The 18658-nt window shown below is 48.0% G+C and overlaps 1 protein-coding gene across 10 annotated transcripts in view; it reads right to left on the bottom strand.

Moving 5' to 3' along the window:
- Positions 1–4518: 4518 nt before the first annotated feature.
- The window catches only part of LOC119952383 (spermatogenesis-associated protein 7-like), a 97976-nt gene continuing 83836 nt past the window's right edge, over positions 4519–18658 (bottom strand). For 9 of the 10 annotated variants that reach the window (XM_038776159.1, XM_038776119.1, XM_038776151.1 and 6 more), the window contains 3 exons: positions 18042–18119; positions 7659–7716; positions 4519–5549 (listed from right to left, as the gene is read on the bottom strand). In XM_038776159.1, the coding sequence (XP_038632087.1) occupies positions 4962–5549; positions 7659–7716; positions 18042–18119 (724 nt within the window). In that variant the 3' untranslated portion in view covers positions 4519–4961. The remainder of the gene's footprint in view (positions 5550–7658; positions 7717–18041; positions 18120–18658) is intronic. The other variant, XM_038776102.1, reaches the window with a different exon arrangement.

Here is an 18658-nt window from a genome sequence, read left to right on the forward strand (position 1 = left end):
GCCGGTACCCCCCCTCTCCTCTCAACGCAGGTAACCCCCCCCCTCCTCTCAACTCAACGTCGCAACCCCCTCCCTCCTCTCAACTCAACGCCGCAAACCCCTCCCCCCCTCTCCTCTCAACGCAGGTAACCCCCTTCTGCCCTCTCCTCTCAACTCAACGCCGCAATCTCCCCCCCTCTCCTCTCAACTCAATGCCGTAACCCCCTCCCCCACCCTCTCCTCTCAACGCAGGTAACCCCCCTCTCCCCTCTACGCCGCAACCGCCCCCCTCCCTCCCTCTCCCCCTCTCCCTCCCTCTCCCCCCCATTCCCCCTCCCGCTCTCCCTCCCTCTCCCCCCCTCCCAATCCCCCTCCCGCCCTCTCCCCCTCCCGCCCTCTCCCTCTCCCTCCCTCTCCCCCTCTCCCTCCCCCTCCCCCTCCCCTCTCCCCCTCTCCCTCAACTCCACAACCCCCCCCCCACAAACACCGGGTCTCTCCCTTCTCCTCCCCCCCCCCCCAAAGGCCGGGTCCTCTCTTTCTCCTCCCCCCCAAACGCCGGGTCTCTCTTTCTCCTCCCCCCCCCAAACGCCGGGTCTCTTCCTCTCCCCCCCCCCCCAACGCTGGGTCTCTCTTCCTCCCCCCCCCCCCCCCAACGCCGGGTCTCTCTTCCTCCCCCCCCCCTCAACCCCGGGTCTCGCTTCCTCTCCCCCCCCCCCCAACGCCAGGTCTCTCTTCCTCCTCCCCCCCCCCCAAACGCCGGGTCTCTCTTTCTCCCCCCCCCCCCCCCAAACACCGGGTCTCTCTTTCTCCTCCCCCCCCCCAAACGCCGGGTCTCTCTTCCTCCTCCTCCCCCCCCCCCCCCAAACGCCGGGTCTCTCTTCCTCCTCCCCCCCCCCCAAACACCGGGTCTCTCTTCCTCTCCCCCCCCCCCCCGCCGGGTCTCTCTTCCTCCTCCCCCCCCCAAACGCCGGGTCTCTCTTTCTCCTCTCCCCCCCCCCAAACGCCGGGTCTCTCTTTCTCCTCCCCCCCCCCCCAAACGCCGGGTCTTTCTCCTCCTCCCCCCCAAACGCCGGGTCTCTCTTCCTCCTCCCCTCCCCCCTCCCCCCCCCCCCCTCCCCCTCCCCCCCAAACGCCGGGTCTCTCTTCCTCCTCCCCCCAACGCCGGGTCTCTCTTCCTCCTCCTCCCCCCCCCCCCCACCCCCCCAACGCCGGGTCTCTCTCTCCCCACCACACAAACGCCGGGACTCGCCACTTCGTCAGCGGGTGAAACTGACGCGTATCGCGTCAGTCCGCTGCTGGCCCTTTCGGGAACGGAGATTACCGGCTTAAAAGAAGGCCCTGACGCCGGAGTCATCCGCACCGCTTTTTCCCGCCAGAAATGGGCGTCATGGAGAATTTCGCCCACTGTGTGAGATATATTTCTAAATTTCTTCTAAAATATCACAGAACAAAAATAATTGAAAGCATTTCCTTTTGGTCAGCTATTCCTGCAATTGGGTAGAGTGGCTTGATCACTCCTTGGGAAATGTAACAGGTTCTTCCTAACACTTTGAATGACCTGTGAGTTGCATTTCAGACAAAAGGACAATCACAGCAAACAACTTGCAGGATTGCCTTTTGCACAACAGACCATAATTTATGTACTCTTGTGGCTTGTAGAAACAGCTAATAATGTGTTGTGACCAGCAAAGAGAGAATTCAACATAAACAAGAATGCTTTATTTTGTTACAAATACATTACAATTTTCATGGGAAACTTTTACAGGAAAAACGCACAGGAATGTGCATAATTCCTTATTACTAAGCCTCTGTCTTTATCCAGGAGTAAATATGTTATCCCAGTCCCTTTGTTTGCTCTCCAATTTGAGAGCTGACTGGTGGTGATTTAACCCGAGGGTCATCATACCACAGGCGAGGGGCAGGTTTGAGAAGGCGGAGCCTTCATGAATAATCTCAGTTGGTAGGGAAATTGAACCCATGCTGTTAGCGTCACTCTTCGTCTCGAATCAGGCAATTGAGCTAACCGACCCCTAAAGGTCAAAAAACAAACTAAATTATTTTTCCAGGTTACTTTCCAGGAAGAATCAAGACATGTTAAAATTAAAGAAAAAAAACTACAATTTGGTCTTCAAGGGACTAAATAGAAGGATTGGTTTATTTTGTAATTAAAACTAAGGAGTTATTCGGACTCGTACTGACAGGAAAATCCCTTTAAGAATTCCAGGTATACACAGCTATACGTATACAGCTATAATAATAGCAAATTTTCATGTTCAAATAGTTTTAAACATTAATATAAAATTGCAATAAGTTAATACATAGAACTTGAGCACAGGTGATCAAGTTATTTTAATTTAAATGCATATTTACCATGCTAGTTTTTATTTGCACTAGATTATTTTGGTGGTAAATGTGTACTGGAACTGTTCATAGTAATGAAATACTTGAAAGAGAAGAATGCCTATTTTCATTTTTTTTAAAGATCTTAACTGTGAAGAGAGAAATAATGAAAATAATTCAGCTCTCTCCCACCTATGCTCCAAAGAGCTAGAAACAAGATTATTATTGTCATAATTATCATTATATTCAATGAAATACAGTCATCTTGTCCTTCTATGTATTTATCAACGTGAAGAATGTTTTTAAAAATAAATTTAGAGTACCCAATTATTATTTTTTCAATTAAGGGGCAATTTAGCGTGGTCAATCCACCTAACCCACACAGACACGGGGAGAATGTGCAAACTCCACACGGACAGTGACCCAGGACCGGGATTCGAACCCGGGTCCTCAGCGCCGTAGTCCCAGTGTTAACCACTGTGCCACATACTGCCTCAACATACTGAAAAACGTTACAAGAAGAATAAAACTGTCCCTTACTGTCACCCATCAAACAAGATCAGGTTAGGTTTAGAAGAGTGAGAAGCAGAGTAAACAATCTGTTCTATTTCAACATCAGAAAAGCATATCTAAAGCAACAGTGTAGCAATGTTCCGTTTTCAACATCAGTCTCTCCTGCGTGCCAATTTCAATTGTTTGTCGGATGAAGAGCTCTGTTTTGAATGGTGCCCATTCACATTAGAGTGAGAACACCAAAGAATTTTTACAAACCGGTGAAATGTGAAATCATGTCCATCAACGTCATTTTATTTTTATGTTAGGGTCTGCAAATGTCCCATTCAGCATTACAAAATAACACTCTTTTAGTATTTTTATAACATGATATTTTTCATTTTACGAGACCTCATTGGTATGCTCAAGTTACAGCAGGCAACCTTTGTCAATAACAAATAACACGAGACAACTATAAAATATGCATACTGGTACTAAAATTAGATGATGTTCTCTCGTACAATGTACATAATTTGGAGTAACCTGTAAAATGACTGCATGAACAGAGAACTACATTCTACTGAATTGCTGCATAACTCCAAACAACATGAAATGCCTGTATACATATTAACATTTATTAGCCACCTCTTTTTGCTCCTACTTTGAATCACAAATGCGGTTTTGAGACGACCTGAAATAAATGATTTCTGCAGAACATCCCCTTCTGTGACATCATGAGGTTATATCATCCGATATCATCAGTGGGGAAAATCATACTCCACTGTCTCTTATAGAATTATCAAATAATACAATGCAGAAACATATCTTTGCTAACTCCTTCAAAGATCATTCCGGTTACTCCCACACCCACACCCACACTCATGCCCCATATATTGGAGGTGTTTTCTGCTTCACGTATTAATCCTAATCTCTTTTGAAGGCTACAACTGAATAAGTATTCACTACCCTATCAGTCAGTGCATCTTAAATCCGAACTATTTATTGCGTAAATTGTTGCCTCTGGTTCTTTTGCTAATTACCTCTCATAATCAACCCTGCATCCATTGGAAACAGTTTCTCTTTATTTACTCTTTTACAATCTTACAAGATTTTAACCACTTCCATCCAATTGATTTTTGGCCTTTGTTGCTTTAAAGGGAACAACACTGTGGTCTGTCCACATAATTGTACTTTATCATCCCTGGAACCATGCTAGTCAATCTCGTCTGTGCTCTCTTCAAAGCTTTAGCCTCCTTCCTAAATTGTGATGTCCAGAATTGGGCACGTTACTCCAGCTGGGGATCAAACTAGTGTTGAAGTTGTCGTAGAAGGACTCCTGGATGGCTTTTATTCCTAAACTGCCTTCAATCTGAAAAGAAAAAGGCTAGAAAATTACTAATGGATGCTAATTATTGGTATGAATATCTCCCTTCATTGATTTAGGATTATGGGATATTTCAGTCAAATCTGTTCCCTTTTAAAATAACAAGAATACAATAACTGGGTCGATTGTACAGAAAATTATTTTTGTTAGTTAACTTTTTTTGGAATTATGACTACAGTTAAATAGTTGTTTGACTTGCCTTATTATAAAATATTGAATCTCAATCTTGCCCCTCTCCCCACCTGAGATGTGGCAATCCTCAGGTTAAATCACCATCTGTCAGCCCCCCCCCCCCCCCCCCCCCCCCCCCCCCCCCTCCCCCTTCAAAAGGAAAAGCAGCCTATGCTGGGACTATGGCGACTTTATATTAAAAAAAGGTCGCTGATTATAGAGAAACTGTCCTGGTAAAGTTCTAATAAAAATAAAAGAGATCCGTGAATGATTTAGGAATATTTGAGAGGTAGCTTTTGTTATGCAGCAGTTGCCTATAATACCTAAAGCAAAACAAACCTGGATTATCAAGTCATTTACACAAGGATAAAATAATGTATACTGCTGTAGAAAGTAGTAAAATATAGATCTCAAAAATGTAGCACAGAATATGCAGTGTAGGGAAGCATAGATTTTTCAGGAAAAATACTCCAAAACATTTCTGATGCAAACTTTGTTATAGTCAATAACCGACTCAGTAACAAGTACAGGCTTACATCACAAATATGTAAAATCCTCTGATGATCCATGTTTGTTAGTAGCGTAACTGCAAGCACTATAAATCAATGCCATCATCAAAAGCCTGTTCTGACGTTTTGCTTAATGCAGATCCACTCTGAACATCTTCAGCTTCACAATTTTCCTTAACATCAACGGTATGAAGAGACACTGCAAGATCATCAATCTCTGTCAGTTCTGCTGCTCCATCAAAGAAAGTGCTATAATCTGTGGAATAGTCCGAATGGTCCGCAGACTGTAAATCATCATGGTTTTCCTCACTATTTGCAGCTGGACGCTGGTTTTGCTCCAAGTCCTGGACCTCCTGGATTTGTTCTCCACAACTATCATGAGGACTTGTATTTCTCGTAAGATTAAGGTCGCTATCATTACCTTCACTAAAATTTTCTTGCAATCTATGATCCCACAATTTATCATTTTCATTGTTAATTGAAAAGTTCTCAGTTCTATCAGCTTCTTCCCTCCAATTGTGTAAAAACCTAGGATTTTCCAAAGAACCACAATTATTTAATTCTATCATTTTAGTTTTTGTCAATACAGTTTCACAAGCATTGGTCCTCCAGTCTTTTTCTGGTTTACAGCCCAAATCTTCTTTTAACTCTTCCAGCAAATGACGTAACTTCTGCTGGAAAATTAAGAAAGAAGTCAATTGTCACTTTTAGTATATTAAAGGAAAGGTTGATGAGAAACTTTATGATACATGCCATTCTTTGTCCATTACTCCAGCAAAATAAACAAGTTAATGTCTCTATTTGGGCTGTATTTTGTCAGGATGGCACTAGTTCTGATGATGAGCTGCCAAGCTGGAGCCAACCCCATCAGCTTTTTGGGGAGCCTCAGTTGGATTTAATGCCCATCCTGCAGCTAATGAGCTGCTGTCAAGGTCTCACCTCTTTAAAAGGATGAGAGCCCTGCTCCAAGAGTTGCTTGTCATTCGGAGAGCTGGCAGCTCTTCAGTCCCAGCAGTGTCACTGGAGTCGGGGTTGCCATTGTCTGTTAGGGAGGTCCCAGCAAGAGATGGGTGGGTGGTGGTTGGTGGAGGCAGCCATTGTCACCGGGGACCCCTCTGTGGACCATAGATTAGGAGGCAACACCCCAGCCAAATGAAGAGGCTACAAGGAGCACCCCAGGGTTTACTAGTCAGTTTCCTCATGCAGAACATGGCCTACTCGCCGCTGATAAAATGGCAGCAGTGGCGAGACCAGGCCCTTAATTAGCCACCAACATATTTGGTCTCTGGGGACGAGAATCATTCTCCATGTTCCCTACTGCTGGCAGAATGCCATGGTGGCAGGAAGGCATGAGGAACTCCAGTCCTGACCACCCTCCTGATTTTTCAGCCTTTCCCCCACCCACTTATTCATGTCTGCAGGCCCCATAACATTCAACCCATGGAATCAACAGATAAAGGAATATAAATGAAATAAGTGTTCCTTGGACTAATAGCAGCAATTATAATTTCTAGATTATTGCAACAAATTAGATGGTAAGATATTGTTGGAGGGCATTTTCTGATACTGGACTATGATATAAATTAGAGGTGCCCTGTGACTACATTTGCGATCCTATATTACTTTTGAATAGTTCTGATGAGACAAAAGGTACTCATTGGCTTAGATGCCTGTTGAGAAGAGGCAATTTGTAGAAATAGATAGTGTATACACAATGCTGTTAATATCAGAAAAGACACAAAATGGCTGTTAGATATTTTGTGATATTATAGACCACAAAATGGCTGAACAAGCCAAATTCCCTGTAAACTGTCTCATGAGAACCAATCGTGGGTATGTATAGGGAATATCCCAACAGCCGCTCATAACAGCTTCACAGAACAAGACATGCAATGAATGTATCCTTGATAAAGCTCAAGGTTAACAGCTGTAGATAGGACATATCCTTGCGTTAGTTTTGAATGACTTCTGTATGAAGTTAGGGGCGGGTAAGACAACACCCACTTTAACCATGTATGTGATAACTGGGATGCTAAGAAAATAGATTGACTGCATGTAATAAAGTGTGACGCGAATATAGTTGATTGATTGTATGTAAATAAGAATCTGCCCCTTGAATCTGTATATTAACCAGTGTGAGCCTTAGCTCAAGTGAGAAAAGGTGCTGTCAATAGGCTGCGGAGTCTCATGCCTTCTCTCCCAGAAGTCTGACATAATAAACTGCTTTTTTTACTTGTACTCAGGCCTTCGTGTGAATATTTTCACCTCTATAGTATAACATTGTAATTTAATTTTTCAATTTGTTTGCATGCCTTCAGGATAACCACTAGGTGGCATTAAAAATGCTGCAAACAAATATTTAAGGCGTGTCTTTAAGAAAATTCAATCATGGAAACCTCTTAAAAACTTAAAAGCAAATAGTGCGTTCGGACTTGTGAGGGGGATGGGGAAAGGAGGTTGGGGATCGTTTTGGGGCCTCTGAGATCGGGGCACCATTTAAAAATGATGTCCTGATCTCTCGCTACACTGGGGAGCTCCGGCCAGCGGAGCTCTCCACTGTACAAAATGAGGCCATGTGTGGCCGCAGCCGCTCGTTACCTGTTCAGGCCTCTTGTATCATGCAAGTCACATTGAATAGCCATGTGTTTCTCTGTGCTGTGGCTAAATGCGCTCTCTTAGTGACTTTGCTCCCTTTTGGGAGAATCGCGCCCTACATATTATTCCCATTTGATAAAACATAGATGCATATTTAAAAAATACTGAGACCTGAGATGTGTACTCACTTCATCTAGTCGATGCCTATTTTCTTCTATGCGACGCTCAAATATTCTTTCTAAAACCCTGGATAAATGATTAAAATAGCTTTTATTAATTCATTTCTGTGCTTTTTAAAATCAGTTTGAACTTTATGTGCACGATTTTAGATTAAAAAATGAGAATGAGTTATTTCAGTCATAAACACTGCTAAGCTTCCTGATTATTTTAATATCAGTGAATAGAAGCATATTTAGAATTTTTACCAGGAAAGCCTTAATTGAAACAAAGCTATGTTACATAGAATTTACAGTGCAGAAGGAGGCCATTCGGCCCATCGAGTCTGCACCGGCTCGTGGAAAGAGCACCCTACCCAAGGTTAACACCTCCACCCTATCCCCATAACCCAGTAACCCCACCCAACACTAAGGGCAATTTTGGACACTAAGGGCAATTTATTATGGCCAATCCACCTAACCTGCACATCTTTTTGGACTGTGGGAGGAAACCGGAGCACCCGGAGGAAACCCACGCATACACGGGGAGGATGTGCAGACTCCGCACAGACAGTGACCCAAGGCGGAATCGAACCTGGGACCCTGGAGCTGTGAAGCGATTGTGCTATCCACAATCATTTGTCTTATTATTCATTTCGCAAGAATGCAGTACTTGGTAGCTTCCTCTTGGATTGGTGTCAGAAACGCTAAATTCATGACAATTAACACTGATTGCCAATGTTAAAGGGTCAGTAAGGTTGTGCAGTTGGCTCCATTTTAAAAGGGGTCTAACCGCTAGATGTCCAAAGCATTGATCTTATTCAGGCTATAGGTCCCTTTAGATATGGAAATTTTGGCCTTCTGACTAATGTTCCCTACAAACCTTTGTTCTTGTGCACAACCAGTTTTTATAATGCGCAGTATCTTTCATATTTTTTGTGCAGCAGCACGTGCCCAGTATTTAACATGAAGGAAGCCTTGGATAAGTATGCTGGATTGCTGCACCAGCTGTGCACATGCATTGCTTAGCTACATGTTGCTTATGATGCTATTTTAGGCTCCAATCAGTTCCATAAGCAATGGAAGAGAAGAAGCCCTCAAAACCTAAGTATTTAATTATTGTTGTGGGCCTTGTTCCACCAGAGCCTACAAAAATAATCTGGACTACTGTCACTCCATGACCCTCCATCATTGCAACATTCCCACCCACTTCTCACCATCCTAACTTGCCTTTCTATTCATGAAATGTCACTAAACAAAGTAAATGAACTGGCCATGTCCATATATCTTCCAGTAAACATAGACATAGAATTTACAGTGCAGAAGGAGGCTATTTGGCCCATCGAGTCTGCACCGGCCCTTGGAAAGAGCACCCTACTTAAGGCCATGACTCCACCCTAATCCCGCATCCCAGCAACCCCACCTAACCTTTTTGGATACCAAGGGCAATTTAGCACGGCAAATCCACCTCACGTGCAAATCTTTGGTCTGTTGGAGGAAACCAGAGCACCCGGAGGAAACCCACGCAGACACGGGGAGAACTTACAGACTCCGCACAGACAGTGACCCAAGCCAGGAATCGAACATGGGACCCTGGAGCTGTGAAGCAACAGTGATACCAACTGTGCTACCGTGCCGATACTTAGTATCTTGAACTACACAGAAATTATCAACGCTATCCACTGTTCACCTCCTAAAAGTCACAGATTTCTTACAGATAGCCTTCTGACAACACAAAGTATAAATTTATAATATTTGCTCCTTCCACTAATTTCCTGTATGGGCTATTTCACATGCTTACCACCTTAATTGCCTACTCAACTTTACTCACGTCCTGGATTTTGTATTAACATTGTACACCATTTAATTTATCAATTTCGTTGAAGATCTTCAATTCTTCAGTCAGATGATCTCTCAGCTGCCTTTTATCCAATATGGCAATTTTGAAAACTGATGTTTCCTTGTGGCAGAAGTGAAAATCCTATTTATCAACTTAATTGTCCTTAGTACTCCCTCAGAGGTCTCCATGTCTTCTGTAATACAGTGCCTAAAACTGTAAATTATACAATCTACACTGACAGTTCAATCTATACTGAGGGAGTGCTGCATAATTGGTGTGTTTTTCAATAATGCTGTTCCACTGGATGTTAATTCCATTGCACTGTTTTGTCCCAGCAAATAAATGGTGATTCATCCCATTCCAATTTGGGGTATATTGCTATCTGCAGAATGCAGTGCTTACCTAGACAAGAACAGACACTTTAAAGTAATTGATTACATATGGTGTGCCATGTTACATTTTTGAGGGATGAAATTCAGTGTCTATAAAGTCTCTTAAAAACAACTTTTAACCTAGTTACACTATCAATTTGAAACTACTCATGCTTACATTGTCACAAGCCCCTGGGCTAGTGCGCAGCCAATTCCTGCCCCACCTGACCCGGAGTCGCAACACAAGTGAAATTCGATGTTATTTTAAAATACCTGAGGACTTTGGCTGAGCCCAGTAAACTGCAATCACCAGGTTTGTAACTTTAACACAAGCTACCTTTTATTATGTACAATATTAAAATTAAACTGAGAAAAATGTAACTATTTAATACCCTTTTCCCAATGCCCCACTTTCTAACTACCCACCACTCTCTACAGACAAACACAGAGGGAATAGGATGGATGAGAGGTAAATAAAATATAAATATAAATAAAGAATCTGTGCACTAGAATGGCTTCCAGTTAATGTCTTTCTGGAGTTCAAGCTTTTGTTTTGGTACTTCTTCTTTCTAGGCTTGGCAAGGTTGTCTACTTTCTCTGTAGATTTGAGATCATTTCAAGTTTATCATAAAGACGTGCCAGGCACTCACTTTTGCCAAGCTCTCCCAGAAGCATCCCACAGGAACAAACCACTGACTGTTGTCAGGCAGAACACTGTCCCTAGCCAACCCACAGTTTGCCACCCGGCCAATCGAACCAACTTTATGTTTTATTAATTTACGGGATGTGGGCGTTGCTGGTTAGGTCAGCATTTTTGCCCATCCCTAGTTGGTGGTGAGTTGCCTTCTTGAACCGCTGCACTCTTTGGAGGGTAGGTACACCCACTGTGCTGTTAGGGAGGGCATTCCTGGATGTTTCCCCATTGACAGTGAAGGAACAACAATATATTTCCAAGTCAGGGTAGTGAGTGACTTGGAGGGGAATTTCCAGGTGATGGGGGTCCCAGGTATCTGCTGCTCTTGTCCTTCTAGATGGTAGTGGTCGTGGGTTTGGAAGGTTTGTGAGTTACATGTGCATCTCGTCAATGATGGTACACACAGCTGCCACTGTTCGTCGGTGGTGGAGGGTTTGAATGATTGTGGAAGGGGGAGCAATCAAGCGTGCTGCTTTGTCCTGGATGGTGTTGAGCTTCTTGAGTGCTGTTGGAGCTGTATTCATCCAGGCAAGTGGAGCGTTTTTAATTACACTCCTGACTTGTACCTTTTAGATGGTGGACAGGCTTTGGGGAGACAGGTGAGTTACTCGCTGTAGGATTCCTAGCCTTTGACCTGCCCAGGTAGCCACAGTATTTTTTTTTTTTTTTTTTAAATAATTTTTATTGAAATTTTTCGATACAAACATTTACCCCTACTACATTTTAAATTATAACACAACAAATCCCCCCTGGAATATCCTCCCCACGCCCTCCCCCGCGCGCACCCCCCCCCCCCCCCCCCCCCCCCCCCGCGCTACCAGTCTAGCAACCAAACCGTTTTTTCCCTTTCTGCCGATGGCCTCGGGCAGTCATTGCCCGCGACCCCCCGCTGACGTGCTCCCTTCGTTGCTATCCCCCCCCCCCTCCCTTCACCCCCCCCCCCCCCCTTTCTCCCCGGGTTGCTGCTGTTTCGGCCTCCAGTTCCTATCTCTGATCCAGAAAGTCAAGGAAGGGCTGCCACCGCCGGAAGAACCCCTGTACCGACCCTCTCAGGGCGAATTTGATTCTTTCCAATTGGATGAAGCTTGCCATGTCGTTTAACCAGGTGTTAACACTTGGTGGCCTTGTGTCCATCCACTGAATCAAGATCCTTCTCCGAGCTACCAAGGACGCAAAGGCCAATATTCCGGCCTCCCCTGCCTCCTGTACTCCTGGCTCCACCCCAACCCCAAAAATCGCTAGCCCCCACCCTGGTTTGACCCTGGTTCCCACCACTCTCGATACCGTCCCCGCCACCCCCTCCCAGAACTCTTCCAGTGCCGGGCACATCCAGAACATATGTACATGGTTCGCAGGGCTTCCCGAACACCTAACACACCTGTCCTCACCCCCGAAGAACCGACTCATCCTAGTCCCCGTCATATGGCCTCTGTGCAGCACCTTAAATTGGATGAGGCCCAACCTTGCGCACGACGACGACGAATTGACCCTCTCTAAGGCATCCGCCCATGTCCCATCTTCTATCTGCTCTCCCAGCTCCGCTTCCCACTTGTCTTTCAGCTCCTCTATCGATACCTCCTCCACCTCCTGCATTATTTTGTAGATGTCCGAGACCTTCCCTTCTCCGACCCAGACCCCTGACAGCACCCTATCACTCACCCCTCTATCGGGAAGCAAGGGAAATCCTTCCACCTGTCGTCTGGCAAATGCCTTCACCTGCAGGTATCTAAACGTGTTCCCCGGGGGGAGCTCAAATTTCTCCTCCAGCTCTCCCAGGCTCGCAAACCTCCCCTCTATGAACATGTCCCTCAGTTGCCTGATGCCCGCCCTGTGCCAGCTCTGGAATCCCCCGCCAGTGTTCCCCGGGACAAATCTGTGGTTCCCTCTCAGTGGCGCCGCCATCAGACCCCCCACTTCCCCCCTGTGTCGCCTCCACTGCCCCCAGATTTTAAGGGTGGCCGCCACTACCGGACTCGTGGTATACCTTGTGGGGGGGAGCGGCCATGGTGCCGTTACTAGCGCCCCCAGGCTTGTATTGCCGCAGGACGCCCTCTCCATACGTTTCCAAGCTGCCCCCTCCCCCTCCATCACCCACTTGCGCACCATCGATGCGTTCGCCGCCCAGTAGTATCCGGAAAGATTGGGTAGCGCTAATCCTCCACTGTCCCTACTCCGTTCCAAGAAAATCCTTCTCACTCTAGGGGTGCCATGTGCCCACACATAGCCCATAATGCTGCTAGTTACCTTCTTGAAGAAGGCCCTGGGGAGAAAGATGGGCAAGCACTGGAACAGAAACAAGAACCTCGGGAGGACCGTCATTTTGACTGACTGCACCCTCCCTGCTAGCGACAGCGGTACCATGTCCCACCTCTTGAACTCCTCCTCCATCTGCTCCACCAGCCTTGAAAAGTTCAGCTTGTGGAGGGTCCCCCAGTTCCTTGCCACCTGCACCCCTAAGTACCTGAAGCTCTTTACTGCTCTCTTAAAGGGGAGCCGCCCAATTCCCTCCCCCTGATCTCCCGGGTGTATCACAAAGACCTCACTTTTACCCACATTTAATTTATATCCCGAAAAGTCCCCAAACTCCGCTAGTATTTCCATTACCTCCGGCATTCCCCCTTCCGGGTCTGCCACATACAACTACAAATCATCCGCATAGAGTGATACCCGATGTTCCTCCCCTCCCCTTGTCAGTCCTCTCCACCCCCCTGAACCCCTCAGTGCCATCGCCAACGGTTCGATCGCTAATGCAAATAGTAAGGGGGATAGGGGGCATCCCTGCCTGGTACCTCGATGGGAGCCCAAAATACTCTGACCTCCTCCCGTTTGTAACCACACTCGCCATCGGGGCCGAATACAGCAGCTTCACCCACTTGATAAATCCCTCCCCAAACCCAAACCGTTCCAGCGTCTCCCACAGGTATTCCCACTCCACCCTATCGAATGCCTTCTCCGCATCCAGTGCTACCACTATCTCAGCCTCCCCCTCCACTGCTGGCATCATAATCACATTCAACAGTCTCCGGACATTTGTGTTAAGTTGTCGTCCCTTTACGAACCCCGTCTGGTCCTCATGGATTACCCCTGGCACACAATCCTCTATTCTGGTTGCCAGGACCTTTGCCAACAGTTTGGCATTTACATTCAAGAGAGAGATAGGCCTGTAGGACCCGCACTGTACAGGGTCTTTGTCCCGCTTCAGGATCAAGGAGATCAGGGCCTGTGACATTGTCGGGGGCAGAACCCCCCCCTCTCGCGCCTCATTGAAGGCTCGCACCAGCACTGGACCCACCAAGTCCACATACTTCTTATAAAATTCCACCGGGAACCCATCCGGCCCCGGCGCCTTCCCCGCCTGCATCTGGCCTATCCCTTTAACTAGCTCCTGCAGCTCTATCGGCGCCCCCAGCCCCTCCACCCGTTCCTCCTGGACCTTTGGGAACCTCAATCTATCGAGGAAGTTCTCCATTCCCCCCCTCCTCCTGGGCGGCTCAGACCGGTACAATTCCCTGTAGAAATCCCTGAAGACCCCGTTCACCTCTTGCCCCTTCTGCACTACGTTCCCTCCCTTCTCTCTCACTCCCCCAATCTCTCTGGCTGCATCTCGCTTGCGCAGCTGGTGTGCCAGCATCCTGCTCGCCTTTTCCCCGTACTCATAGACCGCGCCCTGTGCCCTTCTCCATTGCGTCTCCGCCTTCCTAGTGGTCAGTAGGTCAAACTGGGCCTGTAAACTGCGCCGCTCCCTCAACAGCCCCTCCTCTGGTGTCTCCGCATATCTCCTGTCCACTTCTATAAGTTCCCCCACCAGTCTCTCCCTCTCCTGCCTCTCCTTCCTTTCTCTGTGTGCCCTTATGGAGATCAGCTCTCCTCTGATCACTGCTTTCAGGGCCTCCCAGACTATCCCCACCTTCACCTCGCCCGTGTCGTTCGTGCCCAGATATCTCTCAATGCCCTTCCGGACCCTTCCGCACACCTCATCGTCCGCCAGCAGCCCCACATCCAGGCGCCACAACGGGCGCTGGTCCCGTGCTTCCCCCAGTTCTACCTCTACCCAGTGTGGTGCATGGTCCGAAATCGCAATGGCCGAGTACTCCGTGTCCTGCACTCTCGAAATCAGCCCCCTGCTCAGTACAAAAAAGTCTATTCTGGAGTACACCCTGTGGACGTGGGAGAAAAAGAATACTCCCTCGCCCTTGGCCTGCCAAATCTCCAAGGGTCTACCCCCCCCCATCTGCTCCATGAACCCCCTTAGCACCTCTGCCGCTGCCGGCCTCCTATTCGTCCTGGAACTCGATCTGTCCAGCCCAGGGTTGAGCACTGTATTGAAGTCCCCCCCCATGATCAGGCCCCCTGCCTCCAGACCCGGAATGAGGCCCAACAGGCGCCTCATAAAACCCGCGTCATCCCAATTCGGGGCATACACATTCACCAGCACCACATTCTCTCCCTGCAGCCTACCCTTCACCATCACGTACCTACCCTCCTTATCTGCTACCACCTGCGCCGCCACGAACGACACCCTCTTTCCCACCAAAATCGCCACCCCCCCGGTTCTTTGCGTCCAAGCCTGAGTGGAACACCTGTCCCACCCACCCCCTTCTCAGGCGTACCTGGTCTACCACTCTCAAGTGAGTCTCCTGCAACATTGCCACATCCGCCTGCAGTCCCTTTAGGTGTGAAAAAACCCTTGATCTCTTGACCGGCCCATTCAGCCCCCTCACGTTCCAAGTAATCAACCGGGTCGCGGAGCGACCCGTCCCTTTCCCCTGTCTATTAGCCATGTCCTGTCCCCTGTTCGCCCCGGGTCGACCCTCCCCTTCTGACCCGTTCCCCATGGCGATGGCCCCTCCTCCTCTCTCCTCCCGTTCTTCCCTTCCCGTCCTCGGCCTTTCCAGCAGCAACCCGGTATCCCCCCCTAACCCCCCTTCCCCCCCCCCCCCCCCCCCCCCCCCCCCCCCCCCCCCCCCGGCTAGGACCCCTCCTAGCCGCGGTGTATCCACCATCGTACTCCCGAGAGTCAGCTGGTTTTCGCTGACCCGGCTGCCCCTGCCACACTCCGACTCCTCCCGATGTGGGGGGGGAGGGGCCCCCCCCCCCCCCTTGCCATCCCTCTCTGACCCCGCTTCAGCGCGGGAAAAGCCGCCATTGCTGGCCACACCCCACTCTTCTCTCCTCCCCCTTCCTCCGTCCCGCGCGCGGGAAACAGGGGAAAGCCCGCGCTTTCGCCCGGCCACACCCTACCCCGCCATCTTCAATTCCACCCCCGTCCCCATCCAAGCCCATAAAAAAGCCCCCTTAAAACGAGAGGAAGAAAAAGAGAAAAAGAAAACACGCATAACCAACTTGCACCCCCCCCGTCCCGCCTCCCCAACTTAACAATATAACAATATAAATAACAAATCTCAAATAAATACATAAATACATAACTATGCCTGCATAACTAAATAACTACCCAATAATAACGTATTTAACCATCACCCTCCATCGAACAGAACAGTAACCATAACCCTTAAAGAACAGATCAAAAAACAGTAAAAAAGCCCCCCCTACAACAACAATAATTAAGGGAAGTTGGCAACGGGAAGAGACACACAAAAAGGAACAAAGAAACCCCCCATAACACAAGTTTCAAAGAAACCAAACGATCCATCAACTTTAACCAAGTTCCGACCTGGCCTAAGAAAGACATGGGCCACTTGATCAGTCAAGGGTACTCGGGCGGCCTCGACCGCCGGCGTTCCCAAGTTCTAGTTCAGGTCCAGCTTTTCCTCCCGAACAAAAGTCCATGCCTCCTCTGGGGTCTCAAAGTAATGGTGCTGGTCCTTGTAGGTGACCCACAAACGCGCTGGCTGCAGCATTCCGAACTTGATCCTCTTTGCGTGCAGCACCGCCTTCGTCCGGTTAAACCGGGCCCGCCGCTTTGCCACCTCCGCACTCCAGTCCTGATATATCCGCACCGTCGAATTCTCCCATTTGCTGCTTTTCTCCCTCTTGGCCCACCTCAGCACTTTCTCCCGATCACAGAAACGCTGGAATCGCACCAGCACCGCCCTCGGGGGCTCGTTCGCCCTAGGCCGCCTAGCCATGACCCGATATGCTTCTTCCAGCTCCAGGGGCGATGGACCGGCCCCCTCTCCCATCAGGGAGCTCAGCATCTCCGCTACATATTTCGGGAGATCAGGCCCCTCCAGGCCTTCTGCTAGGCCCAGGATCCTCAAGTTCTTCCGCCTCATTCGAGTGTCCAGCTCCTCAAAGCGGCTCTGCCATTTCAGGTGGAGTGCCTCGTGCACCTCCACCTTTCCCACGAGGACCGTGGCCTCCTCCTCCCTTGCAGTCATCTCCTGCTGCAGCTCTCTTATCGACGCCTCTTGGGTCGCCTGGGCCCCCATCAGCCTTGTGGTCGTCGCGTTCATAGACTCTAAGAGTTCCACTTTCAGCTCCGTAAAACACCGGAGGAGAGCGGCCTGCTGCTCCTCTGCCCATTTTCTCCAATCTTCTAGTGCGCCACCGGCCGCCATTTTGGTCCTCTTCCCCCGCTTTTTTCGGGGAGCTGCTGCCGCTTTTTTTGTCGCCCCACTCCGAGTACCGACCATAAAGTTGGTCTCACTCTCCTCAGGGAGCCTTCCCCCACCGGGATTCGTCTTTACAGTACCGTCGGGGCCCTCCAATCGGCCCTTAAACACCTTTGTCGCAGGAGCTGCCAAATGTGCGACTTAGCTGGTCATAGCCGCAACCGGAAGCCGGTAGCCACAGTATTAATATGGCTAGCCCAGTTCAGTTCTGATCAATGATAACCCCCGGGATGTTGATTGTGGGGGATGCAGCAATGGTAATGCCATTGAATGTCAAAGGATGGTGGTTAGATCCTCCCTTGTTGGAGATGGTAATTGCCTGGCACTTTTGTGGCACGAATGTTACTTGCCCCTTATCAGCCCATGCCTGGATATTGTCCACATCTTGCTGTATTTGGATATGAATTGCTTCATTATCTGCTGAGTCGTGAATGTTGCTGAACATTGTGCAGTCATCCATAAGCATTCCCACTTCTGAGCTTATGATGGAAGGGAGGTCGTTGGTGAAGCAGCTGAAGATGGTTGGGCCTAGGACACCACCCTGAGAAACTCCTGCAGAGATGTCCTGGAACTGAGATGATTGACCTCCAACCACCAGAAACATCTTCCTTTGACTCAAATCAGCGGAGAGTTTTCCCCCTGATTCTCTTACTTTCTCCATAACCTCTTCCTACGATTCACTCAGTTCCGACGAGGCTGTTTCTCCTATCCAAAATACGAAAGCTAGGAAACACAATGTCCTGACAAGCAGGCTACTTCAGCGTGGGTGCTCTGTTTAAAGGCACATTGCGTGGACCAAAGGTAAGAAAAGAAAATGGGAAAACAGCAAATAAACAGAAAGGACTCTTACAACATTTAAAATTACTTGAACCTATAGTTTTGGTAAAGAGTGAATTTACAAGCTAGTCAAATGATGGGTTGTAGAAAGTAATTTGATACCTGTTTGAAAATAATCCTCGAGTCAAAATTTCACTGGTAATATCAGAGATGAACTCAAGATACTTCAATTCCTCTTCTCTGTAGAGAAATACATTTGGCAATCAATAATCTGCAAGAACAATCTGCTCTAGTGATTGAGGCTTGGAAGAAAATAGAAACCAAGCTATAGCTTAACAACCCAGCCTACAAATTTTGAGCAGCCTTAGGTTAAGGGGTTTGATACTGAGACCAGGATATGTTATTTTTGATATTTCCCATTAATATCACCTAGAAAATGTTAGTTTTGTACAACACTAGCACAGCTTTATATTTTCAAAAGGTAGTGTTGAGTACCCAAAGGAAAACACTAACTATTGCAGGATACGCAATAATCCATAGAATCCCTGAAGTGCAGAAGGAGACCATTCAGCTCATCGAGTCTGCACCAACCTTCCGAAAGAGGGCCACTACCTAGGCCAATCCATCTAACCTACACATCTTTGGACTTTGGGAGGAAATCACAGTGGTAGAAACCCAGGCAGGCATGGGGAGAACGTAGAAACTCCACACAATCACTCAAAGTCTGAATCGAACCCTGGTCCCTGGCAAATAGACAAAGGATTAGATGGCCTCATGGG

Source organism: Scyliorhinus canicula, chromosome 2, assembly GCF_902713615.1.
Source record: "Scyliorhinus canicula chromosome 2, sScyCan1.1, whole genome shotgun sequence".
Classification (NCBI taxonomy): Eukaryota; Metazoa; Chordata; class Chondrichthyes; order Carcharhiniformes; family Scyliorhinidae; genus Scyliorhinus; species Scyliorhinus canicula.